The following is a 15,616-nucleotide window of genomic DNA, read 5'->3' as shown; positions in this document are numbered from 1 at the left end:
AACCATGGTGATGTCTTCCCAGGGCCGCCTCGTCTTTCTGTAGGCCAGAGTTGGCAGTCAGCTGGTAGGCGTGCTGGAATGGCCACTGTCTGCCTCCTGGTTGGAGTTCCTGATTGCGCCTTCATTCCCCTCGTAGTTGATTTGCTCCTTCACTTTGCTGAGTGCATGTTCCAGGAGCTTCCTGGTACATGGGAGCTCACTCTTTCCTGACCCCGTGTGCCTAAAAAGGTGATTATTCTACTCTTGTATGCTCACAGTTTGGCTAAATTTTAGTTTGGAAATAATTTTCTTTCACCAATATAAAGACCTGATTACCTTCTGCTTTCTAGTGTTGCTTTTGAGAACTCTGATTTCATTCAGATGTCCAATTCTTCACGTGTGATTTATTCTTTCTTTCTGGAAGCTTTTAAAAATCTTCTCTTTATTCCAAGAGATCTGGAATTTCTTGATGATGTTTATTGGTGTGTTTCCCCGCCTAATTCATCATGTAGGGCATTAAGCTATTGAAATCTTAAACTCCAGTCTCTCAGCTCTGGAGAATTCTCTTGTGAGCTTTTCACCTTTATTTTCCCTGTTGTCTCTTACAGATCTCCTTTGATTTGGTTTTCTTTCCTTCTTGCTTTTTTTAAATCTGTCTTTCTCTTTTCTTTCTTTCTTTTTTTCTTTTTTTTACAGGGAGAAGGGGAGAGACAGACACACAGAGAGATCTTCCATCTACTGGTTCATTCCCCAAACGGCTGAAACAGCCTAGGCAAATTCAGAATCCTGGAACTTTATCCAGGTCTTCCACATGAGTGGCAGGTACCTCATCACCTGAGCTATCTTCCACTGCCCTCCAAGGCACATTGGCAGAGAATTGGATTGGAAGTGGAGCAGCCAGAACCTGAGGATGCTGGCCTCACAGGCAGAAGTTTAACCCACTGTACCACAAATGCCAGCCCCTTTTATGAATTGGACATTGAATCTATTAATCTGATCCACTAATTTTTTTTAAAGATTTATTTATTTATTTGGAAGTCAGAGTTACACAGAGAAAGAAGGAGAGGCAGAAAGAGAGAGAGAGAGATCTTCCATCTGCTGGTTCACTCCCCAGTTGCCACAACGGCCAGAGCTGTGCCAATCCAAAGCCAGAAAGCTTCCTCCGGGTCTTCCCATGTGGATGCCGGGGCCCAAGGACTTGGGTCATCCTCTACTGCTTTCCTAGGCCACAGCAGAGAGCTAGATAGGAAGTGGAGCAGCCGGGACTCAAATCAGTGCCCATATGGGATGCCAGCACTGCAGGCGGCGGCTTTATCCACTATGCCACAGCGCTGGCCCCTGATCCTCTAATTTTTAAAATCAGTTATTCCTCTGTCTGGTTTTTGTTTTTATTGTTTGAGGTTTCCAGAAAAATAGATCTCTGTTTTCTATTTTTCTCCTTATTAGTTTGTTTTGGGTTGTTGTCTTTCACGTTAAGCTGCCCAAAATATCTAATGATAGTCCTTTCATGTGATGGACTTATGACAGTGTTCCATTACAAATACTGGAAGTTCTGAATACAGACTGGGCGTGTTGCTGGCCTTCTTCCAATTTAAGGTTATCCAGTGAAAACAATCTGGCCATTTTATTAGGCTTGACAATTTGTCCTGAGAGGAATATTCCAGTCAGAGAGAGAGAGAGAGAGAAGGAAAGAGGCTTATATTCTGAGACCTGGACAAAGGAAGAGAGTGTCAGGAATCTGTTCAATATGATTTATTTGACCTATTCCCTGTCTTCAGGACCTTACCCATACTTTTGTTCTCAAAAAAAAAAAAAAAAAAAAAATTGAAAGGGAAGTGGCAATGAGATCTTCCATGTGCTGGTTTACTCCCAAATGCCTGCAACAGCCAGGGCTGGGCCAGGCTGAAACCAGGAGTCAGGAACTCCATGCAGGTCTCCCATGCAGGTAGCAGGGCCTCAAGTGCTTGAGCCATCACCTGCTGCTTCCCAGGCACATTAGCAGACAGCCGGATGGGAGCGGAGAACCAGCACTCAAACTACTTTGTTCAGGATCGGATTCAGGCATAACAAGTAGAGGCTTAACCCACTGAACCGCAACGCTGGCCACAACACCGGCTGTCCAAACTCTTGTGCCTGGCATCCTCCATTCCTGAGTGTCTCTGGCTCAGTTTCTCTTCCCTTTCATCTTGGCAGGCCGTACAGGACGCAGGTGCAGCCTTTGGTGTGGACCTCAGCCCTCGTCTCTGCGGTGCGCGATGCCTTCTGTTCGGAAGGCCAGGTCTGCCCGTTCCTCGCTGGTCCGCTCTTCTCGCACCTGGGCTTCGACTTTCTGTGGCCTGCTGAGACAGTTCCCCCTCGACATCTGCTTTCCATCTTGAAAGTTGCCCCTGTCATCTTTCTTTCGCCCTCCTTGAGGTTTTATACTTTATTTTTATTCTTTTATTGCCATTTTATTGAGGCTTTGGAAAGAGAGCACATAAAGCCATATATTCACCCTCCAAGTAAACTAAAATCCCTTCATATTTTTTTCTTCACAGCAAAAGATGATGGCCAGGAGTTACCTAAAGACTCTCAGAAGCTTAGCAGGTAAGTCTTTGTTTTTATAATTCTATGTCGATTTACTTATGAAAGAACTCTTGATTTAAACTCTTCATGCTTTCTATCATTGAATTTTCTTTTTTTAACTTAGAAAAAGAAGTAGTATCTTTTTCTCTTAACAGATCTTTTCAAAATGTTTTTAGGAAGTATGTGGAAAGTCACTGAATTGTTTTGGACTTTGAATTGTAACTCAATGAACTTGCTCATCCTTTTTATTTTTGGAAGAGGTATTGTCAACAGAATGAGTCCAAACCACTCTAGGTCGTAAATGATTTAGAGAAGATAAGATTCTGGAGGAAAATGATGCGAGGCGGGGCTGCACATTGCATCTTTTGGAAGATGGCCTGGCGGCGTGCACCAGGCATTCAGCTTCGAGCACCTGAACAAAGCATAGGCCCAGCAGGTCAGACATGATTCTGTGGCGTTTGTTTCTTTGAGAACTCGCAGCAGATTCATTTTGAGTTCAGTCAGATGTGAAAGAAACAAAACAAGTCAGGTTCCTTAACTGGCCCCATATAAAAGATGAGTAAAATCAGGGAACTTAAGTGCCTTCTGTTTGTGAAACTAAGTTGAAAAGTTGCGAGAAGACTGGCATAATCTAGTGAACAGTGTGCTGGGTTGGGATTCACAGAGGTCACTGCTGCCCCTTAAACGTGCCAATGTGGGGCAAAGTGATTGACCAAACTGACCACCCTGGCACCAGACAGGCCTGTGATAGATGGTTGTTCACTGTTGGTCACCATTGTATTGCTGCCTCATTATCTATCTGAAAAACATGACTGTCCCTAGAATATCAAAAAGTCCTCTTTTTTTCAGCACATAAGAATACAGTGTTAGCATTTACAGCAGCAATAGACCAGAAGACCTTCTGTGGTTCCAGCTTCAGCAGGTCCTGCGCACCCAGCTAAGGATAAGAGCGATGGCAGGGTCAGGTCTGATTCATGATGCTCACCTTGTGCCAACCTGAACTCTCCTGAGAGCCTTTGAGTGACTCAGCTGAAGCCATGCAGTCTAGATTTCAGTGATACTTTATACTCCTGATATATATCAAGCTAAACTTTGTTGTGGATCTGGGAATTCTAATGTGTGCCCCTGATACATTTGTTCTGAAATAGTTATGTCTAGTTTTTGTATTTTTGTTATTTTTGACACATGCTTTCTTGAAAATTTTTAAAATATGTTTGTTTTCATTTTTTGAAAGGCAGGGAGAGACAAGGACAGAGAGATCTTTTATCCACTGGTTCATTTCCCAAACATCCACAACTGCTAGGACCAGGACTAGACCAAGCCTGAAGCCAGGAGCCCAGAACTCAATCTGGGTCTCCCACAATGGGTGGCAAGAACTCGGAACCTAAGCCATCACTCACCGTCCTCAGACTACCCGTTAGCAGGAATGCTGGAATCAGAAGCAGAGCCAGTGCTCTGGGCTTGTAACTGTGTGGCAACACTATGGCTAAACACACAGAGCAGGTTGGGAGTGTCAGTAAATCCCAGCCCCCCCAATGGTGCCACCCACTGGAAAATGGTGAAGAAAACTGATGTCAGCCAGTACACCAAGTACTCTTGCTCCTTCTGTGGCAAAACCAAAATGAAGAGACGAGTTCTGGGGATTCTGGCACTGTGGTTCCTGCTTGAAAACAGTAGCTGGCCGGTGCCGCGGCTCACTAGGCTAATCCTCCACCTTGCGGCACCGGCACACCGGGTTCTAGTCCTGGTCAGGGCACCGGATTCTGTCCCGGTTGCCCCTCTTCCAGGCCAGCTCTCTGCTGTGGCCCGGGAGTGCAGTAGAGGATGGCCAAGTCCTTGGGCCCTGCACCCCATGGGAGACCAGGATAAGTACCTGACTCCTGCCATCGGATCAGTGTGGTGCACCGGCTGTGGCGGCCATTGGAGGGTGAACCAACGGCAAAGGAAGACCTTTCTCTCTGTCTCTCTCTCTCACTGTCCACTCTGCCTGTCAAAAAATAAAAAAGAAAGAAAGAAAGGCTAGTAGAGGCTCCATCATTTGAGTCATCTTTAGCCTATAGTAAATGGATTAATTTATATAACAACAGCAAAAAAAGCAGAGCCAGGACCCAAACTCAGGCCCTCTGATATGGGGTCATATCTTAACTGCTGCAACAAATTAAAGCCCCAAGCTTTTAGTTTTTAAATAGTGCACCCACTATTTAAAAGTATTCGGGGAGAGAAATGGTACTGTCAGCATTGTGTTGGTCCAACACTGTATACCTAGGGGTTTTCATTACCTCATGAGCTGGATGAATAAAACTGGTTATGGAAATATATTCCAGAGGTCTAGCCAGGCAACTGAAATCCTGCAGGCAATGTCTGGCCAACTGTGTAGAATATAGTCAGGGAATCCATTGATAATTAGTAATTGAAGGTGATTTGAACTTATGCTAGTCATTTAGAATGTTTGCACGTGGTCTGTAGGATACTCCTTGAAGGCTAGATGGGGCTGGATTTTAGCCCCTGTAGAACAACTAGGTATTCATGTATTTAAAACACATTCACTTAGCATGTGCTCCGTGCTTCCTGGAGCTGGCAGAGTGCCCCAGAGTTGGGGCTATACACCTAAATAATACATGATCGCTAACCGTACAAGATTTACACTGTGTACAGTGTTGGAAACCCTGCTTTGAAGGCAAGACAGTGCAAGGAGTGGGCCTGTCAGTCCCACAGGATCAGTGCAGGGAGTGTCTTCCATTAAAGGGTGTAGTTGGAGGCCACAAGACAAATATCAGGATCACGGCTAAAGAAGGAATGCTAAGGTCACATTGAATCGTATGTGCATTGAGGCGTACTGAGCAGACACATCTTCAGAGGACTTCACTTTTCCCCAAGTCATCTGTCTCTGCAGCCCCCTGTTTTAAATGCAATCCAAAGTTTTATTGGACTGTGCCTGTTTATTGTTGCATCACATCAATACAATATAGTAAGTGCTACAGTAGAGACAAGACCAAGATACGGGGCTGCGTGGAGGGGGAACCATCTCACTTCCGCTTGGCGCTGGCCGGAGGAGTGCATGCAAGGGCCAACCCTTAGGAGGAGGTGATCCCCTCGGCTGATTTTTAGAGGCTGAGTGAGAACTGACCCGCAGACCAGGGGCGCAGGGCCTTTCAAGCGAGGGCACAGCATATTCTAAAGCCTAGAGCGTGACAGGCCTTATTTCCCACACCTGGCCCAGAGGAAGGCCTGTGACATCCCGAATCAGTGAAAATGAATCAGGAATGCCAGGGGGCAAGTGAAGTGTATCGGTCGCTGAGACACAAAGCCAAAGGGAAAAGAGGAGAGGGGGACTTAGACAGCAGAGCAGAGTGAGTACGCAGGTGGTCAGAATGTTCAGCACACTAGTTCCCCTTTTCTGTAGAAGGTATGTTCCAAGACCCTCGGTGCCTGCCTGAAACCACAGATAATGCCCAACCCCATATATATATATATATGTTTTTTCCATATACTTATACCTATTATAAAGTGTAATTTATAAATTAGGCATAGTAAGAGATGAATAATAACTATTACTGTTAAGAGAACAATTATAATAATACACTGTAATAAAAGTTATGTGAATATGGTCTGTCTCTGTCTTGACTCTTAAAATATCTTCTTATACTGAACTCATCCTTTTTCTTCCTGTGATGATGTGAAATGATACTGTGCCTACATGATGAGGTGCTGTGAGGTGGATATCATAGGCATTGTGCTGTACCACTAGGTTATTACTTAAGGGTTACTTGAATGCAGACTGGATACCATAACATTTGAACTGAGAACTAAGATGGATGAGTGGTATAGACAGTGGACAAGTAGCATATACAGTGTGAGCACACTCTATAGAGGGATGATTCACAGTTTGGATGGGAAAGAGTGGAACAGCACAGGCGGTCATTAAGCTACACAGAACAGCAAGCAATTTAAAACTTATGAATTGTTTATTTCTGGAAGTTTCCATCTAACACATTCAGACCATGACTGACCACAGATAATCCACAGAGAGCAGCACCATAGATAAAAAGGGGACTACTGTGAATCACATTTATTCCCTGTATTAGCTAGTGTTCTCTAGAAATATAGAATTGATGGCATATTTGTATAGTTAAATGCAGAGTGGTGTATTAGCATAATTGGTTCATTCAGTTATGGGAGCTGAGGGGCTGGCATTGTGACGCAGTAGGTTAAGCCACCACCTGCAACACTGGCATCCCATGAGTGCCAGTTCAAGTCCTGGCTGCTCCACTTCCAATCCAGCAACCTGCTAAAGCACCTGGGAAAGCAGCAGAAGTTGACTCAAGTGCTTGAGCCCTTGCCAGCCATGTGGGGAACACAGATGGAATTCTGAGCTCCTGGCTTGGGCCCTGATTCTGCCTTGGCCATTGCAGCCATTTAGGGAGTGAACCAGCAGATGGAAGACCTCTCTCTCAAACTCTGCCAGCGCCGTGGAGCAGTACGTTAATCCTCCGCCTGCGGTGCTGGCATCCCATATGGGCACCAGTTCTAGTCCCGGCTGCTCCTCTTCGATCCAGCTCTTTGCTGTGGCCTGGGAAAGCAGTATAAGATGGCCCAAGTCCTTGGGCCCCTGCACCCACATGGGAGACAAGGAAGAAGCACCTGACTCCTGGCTTTGGATTGGCGCAGCTCTAGCCATTGTGGCCAACTGGGGAGTGAACCAACGGAAGGAAGACCTCTCTCTCTGTCTCTCCCTCTCACTGTCTATAACTCTACCTCTCAAATAAATAAATAAAAATCTTAAAAAAAGTATATTTTTTAAAAAATTAAAAAACATTTATATGGAAGCTGAGAAGTTCTACAACAGCTCATGTGCAGACTGGAGATCCTGGATGTCAGTAGTGAGGCTCAGTCCAGGTGCCAGGGCCTCAGAAACAGGAAGTCAAGGGTGTAACTCCCAGTTCAGGGCTGAAAGCCTGAGTGTCGCCCAGGGGGCCACTGGTGTATGCAAGTGCTGGAGTCCAAAAGCCAGAAGCTGACATCCAAGGCAGGAACGGATTGTGCACCAGCTCTCAGAGTGACACGAATTCACCTTTTGTGTTTAGTGTCTCCAGATCCCTAGCCAACTGATGGTGCCCATCCACATGGAGGCTGTGTCTCTCCACCCATCTACTCAGATTCGTGTGCTAATCTTAATCTCATTTGGGAATGCCTCCACAGACACACCCAAAATAATGCTTTTCTGGGCTTCTAGGTATTCCTTAATTCAGTAAAGGTGACACTCAAAATTTGCCATCTCATTCATAGGTAACGCGATTGTGTACATAATATAAATAAAATAAAAATAATGAAATCTAAATGAATATATAAAACTTGAAAATTAAAAAGTGAATTTAGCAAGGACTCTAGATATGAGATGAATATTTTAAAATCAACCAGGGTCTGGTGCTGTGGTGTAGAAGGTAAAGTCTCTGCCTACAGTGCCAGCATTCCATATGGGTGCCAGTTCGAGTCCCAGCTGCTCCACTTCTTATCCAGCTCTCTTGTTATGGTCAAAAAAAAAAAAAAAAAAAAAACAGTAGAAGATGGCCCAAGTCCTTGGGCCCCTGCACCTTTATGGAAGACCTGGAAGAAGCTCTTGGCTCCTGGCTTCGAATCTGCCCAGTTTCAGCCATTCTGGCCATTTGGGGAGTGAGCCAGCAGATGGAAGACCTCTCTCTCTCTCTGTTTCTGCTTTGTAACTCCGCCTTTCAAATAAATAAATCTTTAACAAAATATCATTTATAACAGCATCAACATGTAGTAAAAGATACATAAGACATCTATACTGAAAGCCACAAAGTATTTTTGAAATTTTTAAAATCTGAGGAAGCAGAAAAATATACAATGTTCATGGTTTAAGTTCTTCCCAGAGTAATTTATAGATTCAATTTCAATCAAAAACTGCTGGTTTCTTTTTGATGAAATGTCTAATCTGTTTCTAACCTGTTTATTATATCTTAGTTTATCTGTCTTATGTTTACATGTCTTAGTTTATCTGAAGTGCAAAGGATTAACCCTCCCAGATAGCTTGGATGCTCAGTACTGGAAAGCTACAATTATCTTCACTCTGATTGGATCTTTGTAGGTCAAGTTCATATCACTGAAATAGGCACTATGTTCAGATAATCCTGAACCCATCAGGCTCTGATTTAGAACCTGGGTGGGCTCAATCCCCTAAAACCATAGGGAACCTACATACTGGAAGAAGATTCAAGTAGGTATTGAGGAGGCAACCATATGTCTGCCATCACAGCCTTTATGTACTAGGTACTTTTACTGGACCCAAACCTTAATGAAAAATTATTGGACAAGTGCAGAGAGATAAAGAGTCTATAGAAAGAACAACTTGGACAGTAACAGAAGTGTGTTATTATATAGTACACCCAGGATTGGTGGGAAATTTCATATCATTTCTGAATATGGGAATGAGTAGAAGACAGGATGAGAAATGGCCACATGATAAAGAGCGTGGGTTCCGTTGAAGGCGCCCAGACTTCATCCTGGAGAGTTAGATAACCAAGCTTCTGCTTGAAAACCTGGAACTGTGAAAGTCTGATGTCGGAAAATAATCAAGAAACTATTTAGTGGGAGAGAAATAGTAAGGTATGTACCTAAAGCCATTGAGGAGACCAGCTGACACTGATTGTTGAAGGGGCCTTAAAGTTGGCTCTTTCCTCACGGGAATTCTTGGAATTCTTACAACAACCCCTGGAGATGAGGCAGCAGACAGAGGATAGGCAATCTACCCAGAGTCACACATCCAATATACAGCGGGGCCAGAGCATTTTAATCCAGGCCAGCTGATTCCCAGCCTTACACTCAACCAAGACACAATGGCTAGAGGAGAGTCGCAGCCAGACATATATTTAGGAATTTCCCCATTAGGCTTTGGTTGTGGCTGGGATGTTGCTTCTATGAAATAGTGCTGCCATGTTCTTCCTCTTCCCTCAATGAACCTATTTCCATCACTGGCTCCCTTTAACTCTGAATTGGTGTCTGCTCTTTCTTTTCTAAACACTTACTTACTCTTTCGGAGGGTTTTTCTACCTAATCTATCAACTTTATGTTGATTTGACCCAAATCTCCCATTTCCAGTCCCAATTTCTCAGTCACACTCTGAAAAGTCATTTTGACTTGTCCTTTCATCACCTAAAACCCATATCTAAAATTAAACTCATATTTTATTTCAGTTTTGCTTGATGCTTTCTATTAATAGCAAAACTCACTAGTCTTCCAGGCTATCGAAGAGTATTTGACTGTAACATTCCTTCACCTTTCACACCCTGTCAGACAACCAGTGGAGTCAGCTCTTTGGGGGTCTCTTAGAGTCTTCCCTCCCCTTCATAACTCTGCTTCCAAGGTACTATTAGGTCTCAGAGTCTTACACCTGAATTGCTGCATTTATTTCCTGCCTGATCCCCCTGCATTTAGACTCCCCTATTTAATCTACCCTGCACCCTCAAGAACACTCTTGCTCAAATATTGACTTCATAACTGCCTTAGTCAAGAACTACAGATGGCTTTCTATCACCTAATGAATCAAGAAGACTGAATAAACTCTAGCCCATTCTCTGCCTAAATTTGAAGACACTACCTTGTGTCATTTATGTTATCAGAATCCAATGTCTGTAAACTTGAACTTTCCACTTTGGTCAATTTTCTTATCGCTGTCACGTCTTCTCCCAACATCCTCTATATGTAAACAGGCACACACCGTGTTCCTTCTCATTCAAACTGTTGCTAATCCTGTTCACCTGGCCTAGGGTGCCTCCTTCCTTTCACTCAGACCTAAACCGCAAGTGACTCTCCTTGATGACTTCAAAACAAAACTATATGTCCCGCCCCCAACTTCTTCTCTTACTCTCACTGCCCAAGAATATCTGTTATTCTCCAGATGTCTGTGTTAAACCTGTAAGGCTTTATTGTGTTAATATAGAAAGCCATTCTATTCACTAGTTCATGTATATATCTTTTTTTCCCAACAGGAAAATGAGCTCTAATGTTCAGCTTAAAATTGTGTCTTCTTCTTATTTATATTCATAGTGTCAAGGATTATACTCAATAAATTCCTGGTTGAAACTGTAAGCACATGTATTTTTTATACTGCATATATCTGTATAAACTGAGTTTATCTGAATAATAATGAAATACACTCACTGTTCTCTCATTTGAAAGCACTGTTTCCTTCATAGAATTGAAAATACAAATATTCCCAAATGTTTCAGACATTCTGCTTTGTATATTCAAACTATACTAAAGTTATACCTTTTAGGGTAATATTTTTAATTATTCTGGGGGAAAAAAGAAAGCCCCTGAAGGCTAACAGTTTGAAATTGAACAGGACACCCTTGGGAAGGGAGAGAGGTCATGGGTCTTCGTCAAACAGACAAAAAACAATGGAGACGATTGTGCCTGAAGATGGTGTATTTTTTTTCACGAGACAGTGTGTTGACAGTTTCCTTCCTCTTGGGTCATTGTTGTCTGCTAAACGATCTGTGACAGCAAATTGATCACAAGCTTTTTCATGCAGGAGATATAATGCAGCCTTTCATTTGGTTACCTCCATTGCCAAATGCCGAAACATTTCATTGGCAAATTAATGTTAGTTTAGTATATCATTTAGTAGTGTAAAGCATGGCATGCTGCTCTGGAAGCAATAATAGTAATGATTAATTTATCTCCACCTGGTTTCAGATTTCTACTTAAGTGTGATTGCAAAAGTAGTAACACATTTGAAAAATATTAAGTCTTAAAATTAGGTGTCCATATTGTTATTTAAATAAATAAATGCATTAACACGTTTAGATATTGCCCCATTAAGTTCAAAAGTGAGTCAAATATTTACTTTCAGGTACCTACAATCTGCCTGTAAAAATTAGCACTAATATACTTGTTCTAACTGAAAAGTTGTTTCTTCTTCCAAAGAGCTGGGAGCTAACATTGGGAAACAGATGTAATGCATATTACATTCGGTGTTAAGCGTCTATTTAAGCCAGTGAGTTGATGAGCTCACATGTCTGAAAAATAGCTCCAAGAAATGCTTTGTTTATAGAGTGTTGAGAATCTCTTTGTTCAAAACGTTCATAAAAAAATGCATGGAAATGCAGTGATTTAAATACTGCTTTAGAGTTCCCATTTAATAATTTTTAAGAATTTTTGCGCTCCCTTTAGGACATATTAATGTCAGCACAGGGAAGGAAACGTACAGATAGGAGTATTGGAGAAATAGTTGGTTTCCTCCACTCATTTGAAAGCAGCCAGATTTGGTATAAACATTAATCTATTCTGGTGCTTTTATTCTGTTCTCAAAACAAGAAGGAAACAGGTGATTTCACCAAAATGTGTCAGAGAAATTCAAGAAAACTGTTCATTGTAAATGAGAAAATTTACAGGTATAATGCTTTGCTTAAAATTCTTTTGTAATGTTAGTCATGACGGGCAGGTGTCTTAAACCTGTGTTTTTCTTTTTATAATATGCATATGGCAGCATATTTACATTTATTATTGGAAAATTATTTGGGCAGATTTTTCTTTCCATAATTCCCATTCATTAAAATGAAGTTAATATTATATTCATTTCTTAGAAATCTTTATGTATAAATTGGCAAAATAGTCTTTCATGTGATAAGATACTGTTATCTGAACTGTTGCCTCAATAAAATGATTTTTAAAAAGCAAATTTACGCCGGCGCTGCGGCTCACTAGGCTAATCCTCCGCCTAGCGGCGCCGGCACACCAGGTTCTAGTCCCAGTCGGGGGGCTGGATTCTGTCCCGGTTGCCCCTCTTCCAGGCCAGCTCTCTGCTGTGGCCCGGGAGTGCAGTGGAGGATGGCCCAAGTACTTGGGCCCTGCACCCCATGGGAGACCAAAAGAAGCACCTGGCTCCTGCCTTCGGATCAGCACGGTGCGCTGGCCGCAGCGCACCAGCCGCGGTGGCCATTGGAGGGTGAACCAACGGCAAAGGAAGACCTTTCTCTCTATCTCTCTCTCTCTCACTGACCACTCTGCCTGTTAAAAAAAAAAAAAAAAAAAAAAAAGCAAATTTACAAACTACTCACTGTCTAATTTTTATTTATATTTTCAGACCAATTAAGACAATCTCATTTTATGAATACCACAAGACATGGTCTGGAATAGCTACATCAAAGGCCTCAGAATTCTACAAAACTCCATGTAAGGTGATCTAGCCTTATCCTGTGTCCTTTGGAATATATTAATCTGTTATCCTCAGCTTGCCTTGTTTTCAAAGAATAATTGACATGTATCTGCTATGTATGGGTGATAAACTTCTCTATTGGCTTTATGTCCTGGTCATTCAACAACTATTATTTTAGTTCCTGTTTTGTACAGAGCCCTGGACTGAAGTCTGATTAAAAGCCAGGAGGAAAGATAGGCAATTGCAGAAATAAATGATGAAGTTCTTCATCTTAAAGAGGTTCACTTCTCTCCCTTCACTCCAGAAAGCCACCTTCACTGCAGGAGGAAAAAATTTAATGCTAAACACAATTATCCTCCAAGCCAAAGGAAGTATTAAGTAGAAATTCAGCAAGAAAACATAAGAACCTAAGAAAGCATAAGAGCCTATAATTATGTTTAATTAAATCGGTCTAAGAAGAAACACCATGTCAGCATCACACATTAGGAACTAAAAAGATAACATGGGAGAAGCTGGACAACTTTCTGGCTCCATTTCACCGGATCTCCAGAGCACTGTTTCATTATTTGGATGCAAGTCAGTCCTCCAGGCTACACACACTCACTGAAATAGGACTTTGCCTCAGCCATCCTGCTATGACTTCCTAATTCCCACATTCAGTTATGTCTCTTTAGTCCTTTTCTTACTTGAATTCTCATGACTACAGTCTCCTTGACTTACAGACCACCACACATTTGTGGTTTTCTTCTGCCTTCCTCTGCCTCTTACCTTTGCAATAACTTCTTTTTTTAAAAGATTTATTTATTTATTTATTTATTTGAAAGTCAGAGTTACGCAGAGAGAGAGATCTTCCATCCAATGGTTCACTCCCCAGTTGATCCGAAGCCAGGAGCCAGGAGCTTCTTCCAGGTCTCCCACGTGGGTGCAGGGGCCCAAGGACTTGGGCCATCTTCTACTGCTTTCCCAGGCCACAGCAGAGAGCTGGATCAGAAGAGGAGCAGCCAGGACTAGAACTGGCGCCCATATGAGATGCCAGCGCTTCAGGCCAGGGCATAAGCCCACTGCACCACAGCGCCGGCCCCTCCTTCACAATAACTTCTTTCAGTCCTTTCTACCCCCTCTTTGGAAGACCTCTCACACTGTCAGTTCAGTTCACCTACATGCCAGCATTTCCTAAAGCTACATCTCTAGTCCTTTTCTGGATTCTACGTGCGTATTTATAACTGTGTGCTGGACATCTCAGTACATGTGTTAAAGACCCCTCAAAGTAAATTCATTATGTTGTCCCTTAGTCCCTCTCTTGGTTAGGGGTAGATCATCATTGTTGCATCTTCTAGTCTAATCCAGAATATTAGAAATTTCCTGGACCTCTTGATCTCTCTCATTAAACCTTACAATTTATCCCCTGTAGCATTAGGAACACTTCCACTCTGCTCCATTCCCATGATCACTGCCTTAATTTGGAGTCTCATTGTATCTTATCTCATCTCATCATTGTGATAGTTTCCTACCATCATGAAAATAGGATGTAGTGTTAAGGCACAAATCAAGGCAAAAAGCAATACTAAGCTCAAGAAATATTTTAAAGAGCAAGTTAGGTCAATAACTTTAAGAAATCACATGTTCTTTGAGCAAGTTGGTCACATAATTATTTTCTGATTATACATTACAGTCCTCACTCACTCACAAATTCGTGCAATGGAAGTTGTTTCAAGGTACACAGGATTTAGCCAATCTATCCATATAAAGGATTTTGTCATTTTCTTTACTAGAGCACATAAATATTTACTTCATTTCAAAGACCTGTGGCTGAGTGCTGCTTGGTCTGTCCAGCAAACACACACTTCCTGCCTACTGCCTATGAAGCGCTCAAGTACTCACGTGGATTCCAGGGGCGATAACCCTTAACCACACAAACGCGGTGTCTGGAGACATTAACTGGCACCCACTCAGGAACGATTCAAAGTCAGAGCCCTTCAACAAAACAGCAGAGAGAGTGTTCCAGGATGGCACTTTCTAGACTAACATGTAAATACACAGGGCCACTTGGAAATCCCAAACTGCTAGACAGCAAAGCAGTAGAAGCACACGCCAAATCGCAAGGAGATTTGAGAATGATTGCTTTGCAATAAAAAACAATTGAAAGATGGAAGGAAATAATGAGGTACCACTGACAGCAGTTCTTTCCTCAAACTCTCTCATTTTGTTGTTCCTACATCTGCCACTACCCCAGTGTGTAACGCAGCCCCCGTTGTAAAGGCAATAGCTGGTAACCGTTATCTCCAGCCCAGAAGAATTTCCGAGACTTTGAGTGTAGCACTTGGTGCAAGATTTCACAACCACTCTGCCTCCTCTTCCCCTATGGAATTGTTCTAAGAATGTTTCAAGAGCTTTCCTCCAATAATAACCAGCACTTAATTAAAAAACAATTAAATGTAAACCTCACATGTGCTGCTGGCTGTTTTGTCTTTTGATAGTTTCAGCTGGATGACATCCAACACTATCTTTTTTTAATGGCCTAATTTCCTGGCAGTAATAAAGATGAAGCTTTTAGATTGCAAATGCTTCTCCAACAACTCAGAAATAAAAGGGAAACCCCTAATAACTTCATTTTCTACAGTTACATTCTTCTCACTGGAAAAATTATTAAACTGTTGTGCCTATTTTTAAAGGCTTTGTCTTTCAGGATAAGTAGTGACATTTTGGTTTGGGGGATTCACTCTTTTCTATATCTTTATGCCACAAATTTATACATGGCTATGGCTGCCATAATGATAGTAAGTTTGTTCCTGTGTCTTACAGTTTACAGAGCATGCTCAAATCTAGTATGTTATTTTTATTTTTTTAATTTTTTTTTAAAGATTTTTATTTATTTATTTGAAAGTCAAAGTTACA

General features: G+C 42.1%; 1 protein-coding gene across 2 annotated transcripts in view; it reads left to right on the top strand.

Annotated features, from left to right (window-relative positions):
- Positions 1–15,616, top strand: part of UBE2U (ubiquitin conjugating enzyme E2 U) — a 58,810-nt gene that overhangs the window by 18,088 nt on the left and 25,106 nt on the right. Inside the window, exons 6-7 of one of the 2 annotated variants that reach the window (XM_002715946.5) lie at positions 2,517–2,565; positions 12,650–12,738. In XM_002715946.5, the coding sequence (XP_002715992.3) occupies positions 2,517–2,565; positions 12,650–12,738 (138 nt within the window). The remainder of the gene's footprint in view (positions 1–2,516; positions 2,566–12,649; positions 12,739–15,616) is intronic. The other variant, XM_008265126.4, reaches the window with a different exon arrangement.

This window comes from Oryctolagus cuniculus, chromosome 7, assembly GCF_964237555.1.
Source record: "Oryctolagus cuniculus chromosome 7, mOryCun1.1, whole genome shotgun sequence".
Classification (NCBI taxonomy): Eukaryota; Metazoa; Chordata; class Mammalia; order Lagomorpha; family Leporidae; genus Oryctolagus; species Oryctolagus cuniculus.
This window is presented reverse-complemented; position numbering and strand designations above follow the sequence as displayed.